Source organism: Loxodonta africana, chromosome 3, assembly GCF_030014295.1.
Source record: "Loxodonta africana isolate mLoxAfr1 chromosome 3, mLoxAfr1.hap2, whole genome shotgun sequence".
NCBI lineage: Eukaryota > Metazoa > Chordata > Mammalia > Proboscidea > Elephantidae > Loxodonta > Loxodonta africana.
The window spans coordinates 80,911,852-80,931,561 of NC_087344.1; the positions used below are offsets into that span (position 1 = coordinate 80,911,852).

Below are 19,710 nucleotides of genomic sequence, written 5' to 3' on the forward strand. Positions count from 1 at the left end.
CTCAAACTGTTAAAAAGAAGGTAAGTACAAATCTTATAATCCTAAATTGGAATTGGGAATGTCAATATGAATGCGTGATGTATTTTTTCTTTAAAAAACATTTTCTACCTTTGTCACTGAGAAGGCCTGGAAACAATAACTAACCCATGGCAACGTGAACACCCCTAGCCATTCAGATGTTGTTTTTGTCGTTGAGTCAGATCCAACCCATAGTGACCAGGTGTAGAGTAGAACTGCCCCATAGACTTTTCTTGGCTGTAATCTTTATGGAAGTGGAGCAGCTGGTTGGGTTCTAACTGCCCACCTACTAGTTAGCAGTCGAGCACTTAACCATTTGCACCACCAAGGCTCCGCAGCCACCCAGATGGTGGTCTCTAAATACCACTTCCATTTAAGAGGAATGGGGGTTCCTTGGGAAAATGGCTGATCCAGGTGGGGCAAGAAATGTACAAGATGAACCTGAAACATCTTTTCATACTAGAAAGCAAGGATGTTATCAAAGATTACTGGGGTGTGCCAAAAGGATTCCGGATCTGAGCTGAAAAAGCTCCACTGGCCAAAGATGGGATAATCTGAGTACCAAATGAGTAATAGTTGCAACGGATTGACATATGTCAAATATGGTGAAATGTATGTGTTTATCATGATTTTTTTTAAAGCCTCATTAATCACCTTTGAAAAATGCTAAGAAATCAATCAACTCCTTATCCTGAAAGTTGGTAAATAAAGAGAGAGAATCAAACATTTATCTCCTCTTTCCTGTCTGACCAGTACTTTAGGGTAACCAAATATTTGATGAGAATTTATAGTATTCCAGCATCTCCTAAAGAAATAATGGGTCTGGGCATTAATGGCTGCTATAGCCATTAAGTGAGAAGCTGCTAGAAACACTGTAAGTTCCAGCCTGGACACTTGAACCCACCAGTCAATCTTAACATCACAGAGAGACAACCATATCTCATATGTGCCTCCTGATGGAAGTATGTTAAGTATTCATGCCAAAAAATTGTACCTGAATTTGATCAAACCTCCACATCTAACCATCAGTTTGCAGATGATGCAGAGTGAAACAGAGGAACATGTTAAAACAATCTCTGAATGCAAGCAGAAAAATATGGAATGTGAGAACCTCTATGGGTCAAACAAGCCATTTTCTTCAGCAAAGAAATTTTAAAGGAAAAAGAGGTATAAGAGAGCAGCCAAATACAATGTGTGGATCATGCTTCAATTCTGAGCTAAATAAACCAACTACTGGATAAAAACAAACAAAAAAATATTAGTGAGACAATAGGAGAAATTTGAAAACTGGTTATTTTTGCTATTAAGAAATTATAGTTAATTTTTTTAGGTTTGATACTGTTTTTAAGAAGAGTTTTTTAGGAGGGTGTGTGTTGTGTGTTTCTAAGTGTCCTTACTTTTTAGAGATAAACACTGAAATACTCTATGGATGAAATGATTTCTGAGATTTTTTGAAATAATCCAGAAAGAAAGTGTATGGGGCATAAAAGAAACAAAATGACCTGTGATTGGTCATTGTTTAATCTGGGTGGTGGGTCCACAGGGGCTCACTATACACGTAGTCCTCGACTTACAACGGGGTTCCGTTCTGATGATTCCGTGGTAAATCAGTTCTGGCTTAAGTCAAATACCTAATTTTGTTTTTAAGTTTTCGTTATTATTGCCTTTTATTATCAGTACATTCATAAATCCAATCTTTGTCTTAGGAAGTTATAAACATTACATATAAACTTGAAGAGATATTTTAATACATACATACATAAAAAATACACAAATCATAAAAATTTACCCTAACAATGAAGAAGAGCTGGACAACATTGGCATTTTGTCAGTTGCAGTAATAACTCCGCTTGTGGATGGTTCTAGATCATCTGGATTATCCCTGGGAATGGGAATGGTGTTTCTAGTCAGAAAATTAATGAGAGTTTCTGTGTGTTCCCTTTCTTTTTTTCCTTCCTAAGTTTCATGGCAACATCTCACTGCTTCCTGAATCTGCCTCTTGACTTTAGCAAAGCAGAGTGTTTGGGTCAGTGTTTTCAGGCAACTGAAGTCCTTGATTTAGTTTAGAAAAAACTCCAGCCATTCCTTTCACTGTAAAAAAATATTTTAGCAACTCCTCTCATCCTCTTCCTCATTATTTCTTTCTTGTTCAGCATTTCTTTACATTTCAAAATCCCTTCAGTCCTGATCTGTCAATTACCCTTCTTCATGATCTATGAGCTGTTCCACACTGGTGATACCAACTTCTAAATTCAGCATTGTTGCCATATGGATGATTTTTCTACTGATCTCTTCCATCCTGTTATCCTGATCAAATCCTTGGAGCGTGTTCACATAACTCAGCAATTTTTTCCATATCCCCTGCATGCATTTTCCAGTAGCTTTCTCCCAAGAAGATGCAATGTTCCAGATACACTGACGGTCCTAAGTTCGGGACCGGTTCATCATAACTTGAGTGTGTCATAAATCGGGACTACCTGTACTGTTTTCTCCACTTTTGTATATGTTTGAAATTTTCTGTAATAAAAAAAGTTTTAAAATATATGTATACAGAGGAGGAAAAAAGAGTGCCCTTTGCAACAAAGTGCACCCCAACTAGCAGAAAAAAATGTTAGAGGTGAGATGGCTCAATCTTTCAAAGAATATAAACAGAATATACAAAATAAGCATTTAAAACATAAAGGGATGATGAAAGAAGGAGATGAAGTAGAACTTTTTGAAAATAGAAAATAAGAACAAGAAATAAATAGCTTATACACTAGAGGGAAAGGTTTTTTTTTTTAAAAAAAAAAAAAAGAACCCCTTTTCATTTAATGCTTTTCCCGGGAACTCTTACTTTCTATTACTAATATGGCAGTTCCTTTTTTGGTCATAGTTTCATTTGCTTATCTTATTACATTTCACCTTTTTGGGTCAATTTGTATTATGTAACCAGCAGCTTATGATTTTTGTTTTTTGACTCGGTCTCTGTGTTAGAGGAGAAAATTATGTTCATTTGCATAAAAAAGTTTTCATATTATAAAGTAAAAAAATCATCTATAAAGAAGCCTAAAAAATAATATAGGAAAAAGAACATCAGTACAGATATATACTAAAAGGTTAATTATGTTGTTGTGGGTATATTTTATTTTATTTTTGCTTATCTGTATTTTTTCCTAAATTAACATGTATTATAGTTGTCACCTTGTCATTAAGGTGCACCTGACCCAAGCCATGGCGTTTTCAGTTGCCTCATATGTATGCGAAAGCTGGACGATGAATAAGGAAGACTGAAGAATTGATGCCTTTGAATTGTGGTATTGGCAAAAAATATTTAATATGCCATGGACTGCCAGGAAACCCTGGTGATGTAGTGGTTAAGAGCTGCGCCTGCTAACCAAAAGGCCAGCAGTTCGAATCCACCAGGCACCCCTTGGAAACTCTATGGAGCAGTTCTACTCTGTCTATGAGTCAGAATTGACTCAATGGCAATGGGTTTAATGGGTATGGACTGCCAAAAGAACAAACAAATCTGTCTTGGGAGAAGTACAGCCAAAATGCTCCTTAGAAGCAAAGATGACAAGAGTTTGTCTCACATACTTTGGACATGTTATTAGGAGGGATCCGTCCCTGGAGAAGGATGTCATGCTTGGTAAAGTAGAGGGTCAGCGAAAAAGGGGAAGACTCTTAACAAGATGGGTTGACACAGTGGCCACAGTAATGGCTTCAAGCATGACAACAATTGTGAGGTTGGCACAGGACCAGGCACTGTTTCGATCTGTGGTACACAGGGTCGCTGTAAGTTGGAACCAACTCAATAGCATCTAACAACAACATAGTTGTCACAAAAAATAAAGTTTTTTCAAGTAAAAATTAATAAAATGAACTTTCTAATCAGCTGAAAAAAAGAGGAAGAGGAAAAGGAAAAAAATATGTTGAGATCATTTGTCCAGTTCTTACGAGATTTTATTAACATATGACATCCAGCCTGATCTGAGAAATTTGAAAAAAATTTTGTAAGCTCAGTTCTGACCCAGAAAGAGAGATTCTTGATGCAGGCTTATCCAGGGGCTTTGTTTCCTTTGATATTACACAAAAGCCATAACTAGGATCATCAGGGCCCCTGGTGAAACATCAAATATATTCATTTGTTTGAGTTTTATATACTAAGTACAAGAAATAGCATTACCTTTATACGCAGGAGGAAGTGTGCTAGCTAACTGATTGGGATTAAGAAGTCCAAGGGAAAGCCATTATGCAGAAATGACTTTCAACCCTATCAAGTGTTGGCATCTTTTTTTTTTTTTTTAGCAATGAATGACGGGAGAGGGAGCAGGATTAAAAGTGTTTTGCCTCTTTCAAGTTCACTTCAAAATCTCTAATAATATTAGACCTCCAAGTGATTACAGATACCATTTCTTCTGGGTAATGGTGATTGATTTTAATGGTGTTGGTGATGAAAAATGGATGCCTGTGATAATAGTACATTTTGTTGTTGATTGCTGTTGAGTCTATTCCGAGGGGTAATTCCTAGCTTTTGTGCTAGGAAGGCTCTCTCCTCCAGCCTTCAGTTAGGCAGTGGAGTGATTTGGGTTGAGTTTGGAATAAAGAGACAGAACCACTGAGGCAAATAATTTCTCTTAGCCCAAGCATGGGCTTCCACACACTCAGTCTGGGCTGGGAAGGCCCTAAACAGGCCTCACAGCAGAACTGCCCAACAGGGTTTCCAAGAAGTAGCTGGTGGATTGGAACTGCTGACCGTTTGGTTAGCAGCCAAACTTTTAACCACTGCCACGAGGGCTACTGCAAGATTCTCAGCACACAGTAACCAGCTAGGTGCTGGCCATCTTCTGGGCTGAGAGGTGCCCTGAAACAGCCTCAAACCGGAGTGTCAGGCACCACGTGAAGTCGTGTTCTCCAAGCATCACTGAAGAGCTTGATTCTTCCTGTACTTTTTCACTCTCTCCACTTGACTCCCCTCCGCAAGCCTCTGCCTTTCCTCTGTCCTCCCCAAACCTACACCCTGCCCTACCCACTGCTCTGCTTTCCCAAGAAGAGTAAACCTTGCCTTTTCTTTTCTCCCCAGCTCAGCATAGCTTCACCCTTTCTTTTCTCCCCTTTTCCCACCTGGCCAAAGTTAACTTCTCCCCTTAAGCTCTGGATCCCTCCCCCACCTCCTGAGGAACTTATCTTCCCTCTTTCCTTCTCTCCACCAACAAATGTGCTCAAGTTCCTACTTGTCTTAAACCTCTCCTCTCAACTCTGCCTCCCAGGCATACGACACACTGCTTTTTCTTTCTCCTCTCTATCAAACTACTGTCTCCCATGGCTTTTAACCTGCTTTCCTTCTCATGATGAATCCTCCTTCCTCCTCATCCTGGGTGGTCTACCTCCCAGAATTCTCCCCCAAAATTGTGTCTGCCTACACTAACTGTATTTTTGGATATTTTCCCCTTAACTGCACAGTGCCTCATCTCCATGCTCCCAGATTGCAGAAACAGTTTAGGCAGCAGTGACTTTGATGAATACATGGATAACCTTCTGGAGAGCTTCCCGGTCTGAGATGTGGATTCTTGTTGAACAAATCTTGTCTGTCTGCTCCTACAGCTGACCACACAAGGGCTAGCCAGGCTTGCCTCCTCAGCTCAGGCTCCTCTGAGCAAGATCTGTCAGACCCCCACAGCAGCTACCCAGTGACCAGGCTGGGGAGGGAGCGTGTGCCAGAATGTAAGGATGTAAGGGCTGGCTTCCAGCAGATCCACAGCCAAGATAGATGCACAGAAGACCCAACCAGTACTCTAGCCTATTGCATTTTTAGTATTCTTAACAGCCCTGTTGTATTCCAGGTTCTCCAAGCCAGCACCCATGTTCCTGGATGACTCCTTCCGCAAGTGGGCTAGGATCCGGGAATTTGTGCCACCTTTTGGTATCAAAGGTCAAGGTATGTTGGGGATGCTGTCCCACTCTATATTAACATCTCATTCCCCAAATTATCTCCCTATACTTTGGGACAAGGCTGTACCCATCCCCAACTCCCCACTCTCAACAGTGCCTTTACCTTCTCTCCCTCTTTCCCTTCCTTCCTTTTGTATTTCTTTAACAGAATTGTTGATCAGATCCCACTGTTTTGCCAGAGGCTAGGTATATACAACAGTGAGGTAGACAGATATGGTCCCTCTCCTCAAAAAACTCCAGTTTAGTGGAGGATACAGATACTCAGGACAACAAGGAGAACTCTGATGAGAGAAGTACAGGTGCTCTGAGACCCCAGGAAAGGTGTACCAGAGACATTAGGACTAGAACACTGGGCCTGAGGGGGAAAGTTCCCAAGAAACAGCCACAGGAATGCCGTGAAACTCCTCCATCATCCCTCCTGCTGCTTATCATCTTAATCTAATTGCTCTTCCAGTCTTTTCTCATCCTGTCCAAGGCTCATCTTTCCACCTGTGCTCTCAAAAATTGTCCACTTCCATTGCCTTAAGGACCTCACCCATATAGTTCTCTCCTAACTCAAGACTTTCCGATCGCTAACAATTTAACAGTTCCATCTTCTTGTCAAGTTTCTGCACTGTTTTGTGGCATGGTGGAAAAGAGTTTGGGCTTTAGGGTCAGACATAGAGGGATCAGATTCCTGTACTGCCTCTTTACTGTCTGTGACCTTGGACAAGTTACTTAGCCTCTCTGTGCTTTAGTTTCTTCATCAGTTAGCTGGAAGGAATAATACCATCGTATAGGGTTGTGATCACAATTAGTAACTGTTAAAAGGGTGATGTTATTTGGCCAGAGGACTCAAGAATCCCTGAAACTTCTACTCTGCTGGCCTACCCCTCCATAAAAAGAAAACAATGGATAGCAAAAGGACACTCTTGAACTGGGGCTTTGACCTCAAACCTCCAGGGATACATCCTAATGGATTGGGCTGGAACATAGGAAGAACTCCTTTATTGTGGGTGTAGGTTACCAAGCAGCCTAGTCTTTCCTCCTAAATCCATGCTCCTGGCTCTGATCCTATCTATAACTGCGAAGGCCAGGAAACGCCAATACAGAGCCCATCGGCCAGCAAGAAGGGAGCACCTGCTAGTTTATACCCTTTCTGCTAAGATTCTCTTCCTAGAAAGTAAAACTCAATCCATGTCCTTGACCTTGTCCAACTAGTTGCAGTATACTCACCTCAGAGGTGAAATTGGAGGTGGGAAAAGAAGGGGGATCTCTGGCTTTCTCTGAAGCCCACCATTAGGTATATCTGAAGGCACCTTAGTGTAGAACATTCATTAAAGTTTGTTTCCTTACCTTGTTCTCATTCAACTCCTAGAAGGATTAGCTGTGCCTACTGCCTCCTCTTTCTTACCATTTACTTCTGAAGAATATCTTCTCCCTGCTGTTCCAGTGAAACTGCTTACTGCCCTGTGAAACCCAAAGGATATTCTCAGTCCTTAACTTGACCTTTCTGCTACATGTGGCAGTATCTCCCACCCCCTTTTAGAACTTTATAATTTAAAGTTTTTTTTAATTCTGGTGGCATCTTTTCTTTACATGAAATAGTTCAGGCATACCAAAAAAGTATAGAGAGTAATATAGTGAACACCCATGTATGCCTACCCAGCTTAAGAAATAAAACATGAGATACAATTAAAACTTCTGTGTAGTGCTTCCCAACTCATTCCCCTCCGTCCCCTCCAGGTGGCCATTATCCTGGTTTTGGTATTATTATTCCTATGCCTTCATGTATTTTTACTGCATATTTACATATCCATTAAAAAACATGGTATTGTTTTTGCATGTTATATATACGTATATATACACACGCACACACAGACATATAGGAGCCCTGGAGATGCGTTAAACATTAGGCTGCTAACCAAAAGGTCAGTAGTTCAAATCCACAGCCACTCCTTGGAAACCCTATGGGGCAGTTCTACTCTGTCTTATAGGGTCGCTATGAGTTGGAATCAACAATATCCCTCCAAAAAAAAAAATTGCCTTCAACTCAATCCCAACTTGTACTGACCTTATATATATATGAATCCTGGATGGCACAAATGGTTAAGTGTTTGGCTGCTAACCAAAAGGTTGGCTATTCAAATCCACACAGCAGAACCTCAAAAGAAAGGCCTGGCAAGCTACTTCCAAAATATCACAGCCATTGAAAACCCTATGGAGCACAGTTCTGCTCTGATCTGATACACATGAGTTGGAACTGACTCCATGGCAAGTAGTTTGGTTTTATGTATATTGATATATGTGTGTAGCAGCACAAGGGGAGGGCACAGCTGGCAAACAAACATAGAAGACGCGTGCTGTTTGTGTATATACATGCACACATATATATCTACATAAATATAAAACCAAACTCTCTCTCTCTCTATATATATATATAAAACCCTGGTGGCATAGTGGTTAAGAGCTACAGCTGCTAAACAAAAGGCCAGCAGCTCAAATCCACCAGGCACTCCTTTGAAACTCTATGGAGCAGTTCTACTCTGTCCTACAGGGTTGCTGTAAGTCAGAATTGACTTGATGGCAACGAGTTTGGTTTATATATGTATATAGTTGTTGTTAGGTGCCATCAAGTTGGTTCCGACTCATAGCAACCCTTTGTACAGCAGAACAAAATACTGCCTGGTCCTGTGCCATCCTCACAGTCATTGTTTTGCTTGAGCCCATTGTTGCAGCCGCTGTGTCAGTCCATATCGTTGAGTGTCTTCCTCTTTTTTCCTGACCCTCTACTTTACCAAGCATGGTGCCCTTCTCCAGAGACTGGTCCCTCCTGATAACATGTCCAAAGTATGTGAGAGGCAGTCTTGCCATCCTTGCTCCTATGGAGCTTTCTAGCTGTACTTCTTCCAAGACAGGTTTGTTTGTTCTTTTGGCAGTCCATGGTATATTCAATATTCTTTGCCAACACCATAATGCAAAGGTGTCAATTCTTCTTTGGTCACATATATGTGTATGTGTATATGTATATACACACATATATTAAATCTTCTGCAAGTTGACTTTTTGCTAAACCTTACGTTTTTTAGATATTCCTATATTGATACCCGTAGCTTTAGGTCATTGATTTTTAACTGCTGTATAGTATTCCATGTACCACATTTGATCTAATTTCCTTTGGCTGCTCCCAGTGTTTTGCTATTACAACAGTTCTGCAATGAACATTCTTCTACAAGTCTCCTTGAGCACTTGTGTGAGTTTTTCAATTCTGTATACCTAGGAGTAGAGCTGCAGGATCTTAGCATATGTATATCTCCATCTTTATTTAATATTATTAAGTTACTCTCCATTGTGTTTGTTCCAATATACTTACTTTAATTGTAGGTCTTTATGTACATTATCTTTTATCTTCATTAAAACCCTGCAAAATAGAAATTACCATCTTCATTTTAAAGATGAGAAAAATTAAAGCTCAGAGAAAGTACAGTAGGTCATTTATCTAAGGTCACAGAGCTCCTAAGTAGCAAAGCCAGGATTGGACTCCAAACCCAATGTTCTCTCCTCTCCTTACACCAGAGTTTATAAGGGGAGCAGTCATCATTCATAATGCTAAAGCCAGAGAGAGGCCAAGAAGGATGAGGTCTGAATAGCAGTTACTAGATTTAAGAGCACAGAGCTCATAGGTGTCCTTGCTGAGTGCAGATGGGCAGACACCAGGCTGCAGGGGGTTGAAGAGTTGAAGAGGTAGACAGCCTGGCAAAGAACAGGGGTAAGAGATTGGCAGTGTTAGATGGGGAAGTGAGGGGACGGTGGTATCAGAAGATAAGTCAAAGTGGTCTGACTGGGTGAGCTGGCTGGCATCACTCTAGCTCTTCAGTCATTGGTTGTCTCCTCATTTGTTTCTTGGTGTTTGCTGGATGTGTAGCCCTGGAGGCACATAGGTAAGCAGACCATGATCTTTATCTCTGAGTAGGGACTCCCATTCTGGGGGAGACCGAGATGTCCCAGCTTCCAGGCAAGATCCTGGGGCCTGGGAATGCATGTCCTGGGGACTCCAGAGCCTCCAGAAAACCAGGTGAGATTTCCAAGGAGAGGATGGGGAAGCAGGGAGAGAAACTGCACACCAGGGCTTGGAAGCTGGCAGAGATTTGCATGCCTACCTGTTCTCCTGCCTCTCAGCCCCCTTCTCAGAGAGAAAGACAGTGCAGTAGCCCAGTCCAGCCTTGTTTCCAGATCTCCTTCTCCCCTCTGCCACCTCCTCCCTAGCTTCAGGAACCTGTGCTGAGACTGGGTTTGCATTGAAATTGGATTATCAGCAAACATATGGGAGTTTAAGTGACTCTCTATCAGTAACCTCCTTCTCCTCTTCACAGATAATCTGATCAAAGCCATCTTGTCAGTCACCAAAGAGTACCGCCTGACCCCTGCCTTGGACAGGTGAGCCACTCGCAAACCACCCTCCTGCCTCGATCTGCCTGGTATGTGCAGAGAAGTTCAGGCCCAGAGGCCTTTCCTGGACATGGTCAGGTTCTCCAGCATATCTACACATGCACATACAGTACGCACACTGGCACAGGTGGAGCGGACAAGGTGGACTAGTCCACTGGGCTTGCACCCTGAGTCTGTAAGCACTTAGCAAGGGTATCCAGTTCTCAGACTTCAGAGGTTTGAGGGTAAGAACTGAAGACACTCAGCCCAGCATTTGGACTGAGAACCTGGGTGGTGACAGCTGAACGGGACAGGGCTTAAGTCAGCTCTGAAGCTGACAGATCCTGGATGGGCAAAGCCCCAAGGTCAGTAGTAGGAGAAGCAAAATTAGTAGGCCTCCCTGTGTGGCTGCTGGGAGTCTAGGGACTTTTGAGTTGAAAAGAAGCAATCTTAAGTTCTGGAACATCCAGTCCCATCCCGTTCTCCTTGCTTGTCTGGCCTAGCCCTCAGCTCAGCCTACTTTCCCTTCTCTCCTGAAAGCTTCCTAAACCTCACTGACCCTTGGGGAACCTTCACCCCAGAATGTCATCTCACCAGAACCGCCTTCCTCACCATAGCCAAGGCTAATACACAAGCCCTTCCCATGCCCTTGTTTTTCTTGGGGAGTGTCAGGAACTAGGGAGGACTAGAGCGCCCCAAGCAGCCTGGCGAGCACAGTTTGGTTCCTGGCTCCCTCTCAGAAATGCTACCAGAAGCCCAGTGGTCTTCTTCCTCTATCCTAGCCTGGTCCTGTCTAGGGACATAAGGTCAAGAGCCAAAGGGGCAGGGGGAAGAGAGACCTGGTGGACAGCTCTCCACAGAAGCCTCTGCCTCCCCCTCAGCCTCAGCTGCCGCCGCTGCATCATCGTGGGCAATGGAGGTGTCCTTGCCAACAAGTCTCTGGGATCACGAATTGATGACTATGACATCGTGGTCAGGTAAGCTCCCCAAATCAGTGCCTTGGGCACCTGAGTGTCCTGGCCCAAACCCTAAGCCCTGAGCCCATTGAAAATTGTCCATCTGTCTGTCCATCTGGCCAGTTGGGCTGGGGTCAACAGAAGGCTTAAGAAAAACCAGGCAACCTGTGCTCTTCGTTCTCTGTACCTGGAGCACTGGGGCATTCTGGGGTCATGATGCCTCCTCAAACACAAGCCCATGTTAATGGAAGTCTTAGAGCTCCTTGGTGCCCCCCTGCCACATGCATGGAGCTCAAGGTAGGCTCTCATTGGGCCTGCTCTCTGTAGACTGAACTCAGCACCAGTGAAAGGCTTTGAGAAGGATGTGGGCAGCAAAACAACCCTGCGCATCACCTACCCTGAGGGCGCCATGCAGCGGCCTGAGCAATATGAACGTGATTCTCTCTTTGTCCTCGCTGGCTTCAAGTGGCAGGACTTCAAGTGGTTGAAGTACATCGTCTACAAGGAGAGAGTGGTGAGCTCCCCGTGTGCACCACCTACTTCCCCTTCTTGACCTGGGCCTTTCTCTGGCTTTCCCCAGCTTCCAAGTCAGCCCCTTTCCCTGGAACCCAGCAAAGGACAAGAAGGAACCTTTCAAAGAAGCATTAATGACCCAAAGCTGAAAGATATCCAAACACAACCAAGGGACAGAGGCCCTGGACTTGCTATGCCTGATATCTGCTACCTACCCCCAGATACCCAGGCTCCAGGTCCTTTCTTGGCTGGCCTTCTCTAGCTAGACCCTGATCCTGGGGGCCGTTCCCTGGCCTTAGATCCCCAGGGTAAGAAACGCTTTTACCTGGCTCAGCCCAGCAGTACTCTAAATCTTCACACTCTCGTGCCTTGACCTTGTAGTTGCCTCCCTAGCACCCTCTTACCCTCTGTGAGGCCTCTCTGACTCCAGTCTTATAGCTCTTACCCTCATTCTCAGCCAGGGAAGGAAGGCCTACTTGGGCCCTGGGGCCATTCTACAGGGATAGCAGACCCTTCAATCAGAGGGTGCCAACTCCCAAACTCTTTAAGTTCTGGCCTCTCTCCACTTTGTACTTTTACTACTGCCCTGTAGCAGGGTCCCCTACCTGCCACTCAGCCTGAGTCTACCCTTCAGGGATGATCAGATTCTGTACTCATTGTTCCAGGCAGGCAAAGGTCTAGGCCCATTTCTTTTGGGAACTTGTATGACAGAGTAGGGTCAGACTGCTCCTTAGTAGACCACCCACTGAGCTTCCTCTTGAGACCTCTATTTCTCAGCTCCAGGCCTACAGGGACACCTGCCAACTTGTCCGGTTGCACCCCCACAACCAGCTGTCAGCAGCTGCCCCCCGTCCCGGGTAGGGGTACTGCAAAGTTCAGGTCATTCATCTTCCAATACCCAAGCCTCTTAACAGAGGAGGATGATGACAGATGGCCCTCTGCCTACAGCAAGAAGCTGGTTGTTTTTTCTGGAGGTTTAGAGGAGAGTTGGGGGTGGGAACAGCTTAACCTGCATGCGGGGGTCTCAGTGTAATTTGGTTTAACTCCACAGCCTTTACCAAGCAAGGCGAAGTGCAGGCAGTGACAAGTAGGTAGCAAGCAAGAGAGAAGACAGAAGTCAGGTCGAGAAATTCAGGTAGGTGGGACAGTGGGCAAGGGGAGCCCACCTCAGAACCAGGCTGAATGAAGCAGCCAGGCTCCACTGGGTCCAGGCCAGTTCCCTGAAGAAACAAAAGGGCCGGGCAGCAGAGTGATCTGGCTTTGGCCAGCCCTACCTGCAAGCAGGCGCATACAAACCAGCAGAGAATGGGGGTGGACGGGTACCCCAATGTTTTCTGAACTCTATGGCCTGAGACAGTAGCATCCTCAGAGCCTTCCTCTTTGCCTTGAGGACAATAGAATTGTGATTGCAGGTAGGCCACTGTAAGAGAGAAATGGTAGGAAATGGGGTCTGCCCTGCTGAACTCCATGGAGCCTGGGGGCTGCTTTCTCCCGCTGGCCTTCTACCCATCTGCCCACCCCCTCCTGGCACATCCTTTTCTCTGCCCATGGACATCTGTCAAAGCCTCCCTTTAGGACAGGTGCTTCTGGAGGGCAAGGCCCTGATCCCATTCCCTTTCTTTTACCCCTCAGTGCCCAGTCACCATAAAGGTTTGGGAATGGTCTGGAATTGACTCAAATATCAGATTCTGCTTCCTGCTAGGCAGATTGGTCTAGAACAGACAGCCCAAGTAAGAAGGCCAGGCCAAAGGGGTGGGTCAGGGCCCACCTTCCACGTTAATTTAGGGCTCTTACAATTAATCCAAAGGAATAAGGAAAGAAAGAAGAAAGGAAGCCAACTAGAGTCAGAAAATTCAATATATTCAGGCCACTCAGGAACAGACACAGGGCCTCAGCTTTTCCCCAAAGACTCTGAGGAGCTCTCCGCCTGGTCTGGCCTGGGTGGCAGACAGATCCAAGGTACTAGAGCACTTGGGAGGAGGAAAAGTGGGGTATGCTCAGGCATGAGCTCACCTTTGCTGACGTTTGTGTCCTATCTTGGCCAGGCACAGGGACCTTGGACCAGCCTTGTGTTGGTGAGAACTCCTTCCCAGGGGCTGGTTGGGAGTGAGTCAGGAGGGGAGAAGGGAGTCGGGGAGGAATCCTCTGAAATTGCCTGGCTCCATAGTCAACGACAATTTGGGCCTTTAGAGTGAGCTGCCAGAGGGATGCCAGTGATGCCCATGGCCTCCCCTCTCAAAGCACCCAGAGTGGGTCTGCCCAGGCTCTTTCAGCTACCTCGGGCTCTTCTCCACTGCCAGCACAGGGCTAGTGCATTCCTGGGACCCCTTCCATGCTCTCCTTCCCTCCTGTGGCATCTGAGAGCCAGGTAAATGTGGAGAGGTTGCTTCTCCAGGCCCCCTCCTGTCTACTGCCCTGATGCGCAGACCCAGCCATGGGCTTGTCCTGCGCCTGCAGTGATGATTCTAACCATGCAGCCTCTGGGCTGCTGAAAAGCTCCCTGCGCCAGTCTGGAGCCTCACCTGTAGAACTCTGGCAGGAGGTAGCTCTGTATTCTGGAGCCAAGGCCTGGCTGGGCAGGGCTGGAATAGGCATTAGACCTCAGTCATGGCTGCTGCCTACTGCTGGCTTTGTGAGTAGCCACTAATTGCATGTAACTTTCTGGTACCCAGGAGTCCTGCAGATATGGGAAGGGGAAAGATGTGGGCAAGAAAGACTGAACAACCCAGAAAACAACCTGTGCCAAGAGTGGCCCTGCTTTCTTCATCCATCTGGGAACACTCCTCTTCACTATACATGGCCACTGGGTAGTAGCCCAGATAACTCCAGACAAGTTACAGAAAGGCCTTTGTCTCCCAGGTGAATGTTTCCTGGTCCCAGGAGCTCTGAACAAGCCAGAAAGTAGGGGTAGGGAGTTCTCAGCAGGCTAAGTATGCTTGAGGTGGCTCAGAAGAGCACCAGTGGACTGGGTGAGTAGGGGAGTGGAAATTAGGAGAGAAAGTGGAACCAGGACATGGGGGTGCAGCTGCATAGAAAGCCCTGGTGAGAGGAAGCAGTTCTCTGCAGAGGCACATCTGGCATCAGTCCCTCTGTGCACTTACTCATTCAGCAGACATCTGTTGAGGTGTTCTCCATCCGGGCAGTGTGCTGGTCCCTGGGAATACAAAGATGAACTAAGCACTCTTGCCAACTAGAAGTCACTCACAGTCTGGTGGGAGAGATTTCCTGAAACTAGAGTTATAATGCGGTGATGGGGAGACACCTAAACCTACCTCCTGGAAGAAGTCATTCCTGAGCTGGCCTCTGCAGGAGGAGTTAGGAGTCAGAAGGGTGGAAGGTGTTACAAGCAAAGGGACAGCATGTGCAGAGGCCTGGAGCGACTGTGCTCTGTTCAGTAAAGTGTGAATAACACCATGTGGATAGAACACAGTACAGTGCAGGTGGTATGGTGTGTCAGAAGCCTGCTGATGTCCCAGATGCAGGGCCCTGTGTGTCGTCCTCCTGGTGGTCAATGAAGGCTAGAGACACCCTGACCACTGTCCTAAGGAAGGATCCCTGGGGCCTGGAGAGGGTGAGACAAGTGAAGGGCAGAGCTTCCCATCCAGTCACTCAGGTCCCATTCCTCCTGCCTCTGCCAGCACTCCACCAAGCCCCAGGGTGTCTGGTTAAGTCAGGGCTGCAGAATCTCAGGGAGCTGTCTTCCCAGTCCCCTCTATTCCCTCTTCCCTCTCCTCCTCCCTCATCCTTACTCCTGAAACTGGACAGCTGGGCTCACTGCTAAGCGGCCTCTAACTCTGGTCATCAATTCAGTGAGGCCTTGAGGCTTGGGCTCTGTTGGCGTGGGTGTGGCCCCAGCCCAGCACTGGGAGGGGAAGCAGGCAAGGGCTGGGCATGACCCCTGGACAATCTCAACACATGGGAGAGACAACATGGTTAAAGAGGGAAAAGCAGCTTAGGCCTTGGAGTCATACAGACATGCATTTAAATTTAGACTGTTCTTTAATAGCTGGCTTATTTAAGGGAAACTACCTAGTGGTAGAATTCTTGCCTTCCATGCAGGAGACCCAGGTTCAATTCTCAGCTAATTCACCTCATACATGCATAGCCAGCACCTATCTGTCAGTGGAGGCTTGCATGTTGCTATGATGCTGAATAGGTTTCAGTGAAGCTTGCAAACTAAGACAGACTGGTGATCTACTTCCAAAAAATCAGTTGATGAAAACTGTATAGCCGCAATGGTCTGATCTGCAACTGATCATGGGGATGGTGCAGGACTGGGCAGCATTTGTTCCATTATGCATGAGGTCACCATGAGTATGTAGCCGATTGTACAGCAGCTAACAACAATATAAAACAGGAGTAGTGAGACGGGGCCAAGATGGTGGAATAGCCAGACGCTTCCTGTGATCCCTCTTACAACGAAGACCCAAAAAAACAAGTTAAACGATTATATTTATGACAAGCTAGGAGCCTGGAACATCAAAGGCAAAGTTAGAAAATGGACTGAGTGGTAGAAGAAGGGAGAGATGGTTCAGAAGCAGAGAGGAGTTAGCAGACCTGAATTGCCAGAATCCCTCAGACACCATTCCCCGGAGCAGCTGCAGCAGGCTGGTGGTAGCATTCGGCTGCAGCTTACTCAGAGAGAAGCAGCCAGCCGCATAGCCTGCTCACACCTCCAGAACCAGAGAAGAATGGTGCTCTCGGCAAAAGCTAAGTACTTGCGTATACTTTACTGTGCCCCGGCCCCCAAGCCGGCTTCAGTGGCTGTTGATTTCCCTTTGGTCTGAGATAGGCTGTGTTGACTGTCCAGAGCCATCCCTCTGGCCTTGGAGTAGGAATAAACTCACAACTGGGGGAAAAGATAATTTGCCACCTCCACTAACTGGGGGAGCTCAGGACAGAAGTGGCTGCTCTCCAGGCATAAACGGTCCATGGACTTTGAATATCTTTCCCCTCTGCATGGACCTGTGTGGGCCTATTTGATAAGAATAGACCCTTTTTGGCAGATTGCAGCCGTTTCAGCTGTGCAGTGAAGAGGTGGATGTTTGACACCACTTTGCCTATTAAATAGGATCCTCACCTACCCACATCAGGGGCATAAGGACTGGTGGCTCCACTCAGATCACCTAGCCACCCATGACAGGGGTCCAAGATAACTGGTACCTCCCAGTACTTAAAACAGAAGCATTGGGTACCCATGGTCAGTCTGCAGAACCCACCCACCTGTACGCTCTAGGGAACAGGGACGTGCTTTCCTCACAGACATTCAGGGGATGGCTCTCAGCCCCCTGCCTTGTTCAGAGCATGACCCCCTGCTGCAACCAGATACTGGTACCTATACCAATCACCCCAGCCCCTCTAAGACTTAGGACAGAGCCTGTACCACACACTTGATGAACAGCTACCTGGACACCTGAGCTGAATTCATACAAGAAAAGTGAATGGACTCCTAGATTGATATACCTGATAACAGCTCTAGCCACCTGGTGACAGGACGTCAGAGCTTCAAAGGCGAAAATAAGCTAGCTCACTCAAGCAACCCATTTGGGCATGTCGAAACAAAACAAAGCAAGAAGCTAGGATACAGTAAAACAAAATAAACTAATGCAATAACTTATAGATGGCTTGGAGACAACAGTCAATATCAAATCACATAAAGAAACAGACCACAATCATCTCAACAAGCTCTCAAAACAAAGAATCAATGGATCTTCTGGATGAAGGTGCCTTCCTGGAATTACCAGATGCAGAATTCAAAAGATTAATAACAGAACTCTTGAAGACAGCTGGAAGGAAATTAGGAAGGAGATCAGGCAATTCGCAGAACAAGCCAAGGAACACACAGATGAAGTATTTGAAGACATTAAAAAGTATTTGAAGACATTAAAAAGGTTATTCAAGAACATAATGAAAAATTTAATAAGATGCAAGAATCCATAGAGAGACAGCAATCAGAAATTCAGAAGATTAACAATAAAATTACAGAATTAGACAACTCAATAGAAAGAGGAGCAGAATTGAGCAAGTGCAAGGCAGACTTGGTGAGCTTGAAGGTAAAGCACTTGGCACCAATATATTTGAAGAAAAATCAGATAAAAGAATTTTAAAAAATGAAGAAACCGTAAGAATCGTGTGAGACTCCAGCAAGAGAAATAACCTACAAGTGATTGGAGTACCAGAAAAGGGAGGGACAACAGAAAATACAGAGAGAATTGTTGAAGATTTGTTGGCAGAAAACTTTCCTGATAACATGAAAGATGAGAAGATATCTATCCAAGATGCTCATCGAACTCCACATAATGTAGATTCTAAAAGAAAGTCACCAAGACATAACCAAATTTGCCAAACCAAAGACAGAGAATTTTAAGAGCAGCTAGGGTTAAATGAAAAGTCACCTACAAAGGAGAGTCAGTAAGAATTAGCTCAGTCTACTCGGCAGAAACCACACAGGCAAAAAGGCAATGGGATGACTTATATAAAGCGTTGAAGGAAAAAAATTGCCAGCCAAGAATCGTATATCCAGAAAAACTGTCTCTGGAATATGAAGATGAAATTAAGACATTTCCAGATAAACAGAAGTTTGGGGAATTCGTAAAAACCAAACCAAAACCACAAGAAATACTAGGGAGTTCTTTGGTTAGAAGATCAATAATATCAGGTATCAGCCCAAGACTAGAACACTGGACAGAACAATCAGATGTCAACCCAGAGAGGGAAATCACAAAAATAAATCAAGGTAAAAAAACACTCACAACACGGAAACAGCGATGTTATTATGTAAAAGAAGACATTAAAGCAATAAAGAGGGGCTAAGAAATGTAGTCACAGATCTTTCATATGGAGAGGAAGACAAGGTGATATAAAGAAATGAAAGTTAGGTTTAAACATAGAAAAATGGGGTAAATATTAAGGTAACCACAAAGGAGACAAACTATCCTACTCATCAAAATAAAATACAGTAAAAAAATTGAGACTCAGCAGAAACAAAATCAACAACGAATAGGAGGAAATGACAATATATAAAGTACTCAGCACAAAAAATTAAGTGGGAAAAAGAAACTCAACAGCACACAAAAAAAGACATCAAAACGACAGCACTAAACTCATACCTGTCTATAATTACACTGAATGCAAATACAGTAAATGCACCAATAAAGAGAAAGAGGGTGGCAGAAAGTATGAAAAACATCATCCGTCTATATGCTGCCTACAAGAGACACACCTTAGACTTGGAAACACAAACAAACTAAAACTCAAAGCAAACAACAATAAAAAAAAGAGCAGGAGTGGCAATATTAATTTCTGACAAAATAGACTTTAAAGTTAAATCCGTCAGAAAGGATAGGGAAGGACACTATATAATGATTAAAGGGACAGTTTTTTTTTTATACCAGGAGGATATAACCATATTAAATATTTGTGAACCCAGTGACATGGCTGCAAGATACATAAAACAAACTCTAACAGCATTGAAAAGTGAGATAGACAGCTCCCCAATTTTAGTAGGAGACTTTAACGCACCACTTTTGGTGAAGGACAGGACATCCAGAAAAAGCTCAATAAAGACACGGAAGATCTAAGTGCCACAGTCAACCAACATGACCTCATAGACATATACAGAACACTCCACCCAAAAGCAGCCGAGTATACTTTCTAGTGCACATGGAACATTGTCTAGAATAGGCCACATATTAGGTCATAAAGCAAGCCTTAGCAGAATCCAAAGCATCTTCTCTGGACATAAAAGTAGAAATCAATAACAGAAAAAGCAGTGAAAAGAAATCAAGCACTTGGAAACTGAACACTACCCTGCTCAGAAACGACTGGGGTATAGAAGACCTCAAGGATGGAATGAAAAAATTCAGAGAATCCAATGAGAATT

General features: G+C 44.7%; 1 protein-coding gene across 7 annotated transcripts in view; it reads left to right on the forward strand.

The window, feature by feature from the left end:
* ST3GAL3 (ST3 beta-galactoside alpha-2,3-sialyltransferase 3) overlaps positions 1-19,710 on the forward strand; it is a 282,832-nt gene that overhangs the window by 232,262 nt on the left and 30,860 nt on the right. For all 7 annotated transcript variants that reach the window (XM_064281851.1, XM_064281849.1, XM_064281850.1 and 4 more), the window contains 4 exons: positions 5,844-5,938; positions 10,305-10,368; positions 11,241-11,336; positions 11,643-11,829. In XM_064281851.1, the coding sequence (XP_064137921.1) occupies positions 5,844-5,938; positions 10,305-10,368; positions 11,241-11,336; positions 11,643-11,829 (442 nt within the window). The remainder of the gene's footprint in view (positions 1-5,843; positions 5,939-10,304; positions 10,369-11,240; positions 11,337-11,642; positions 11,830-19,710) is intronic.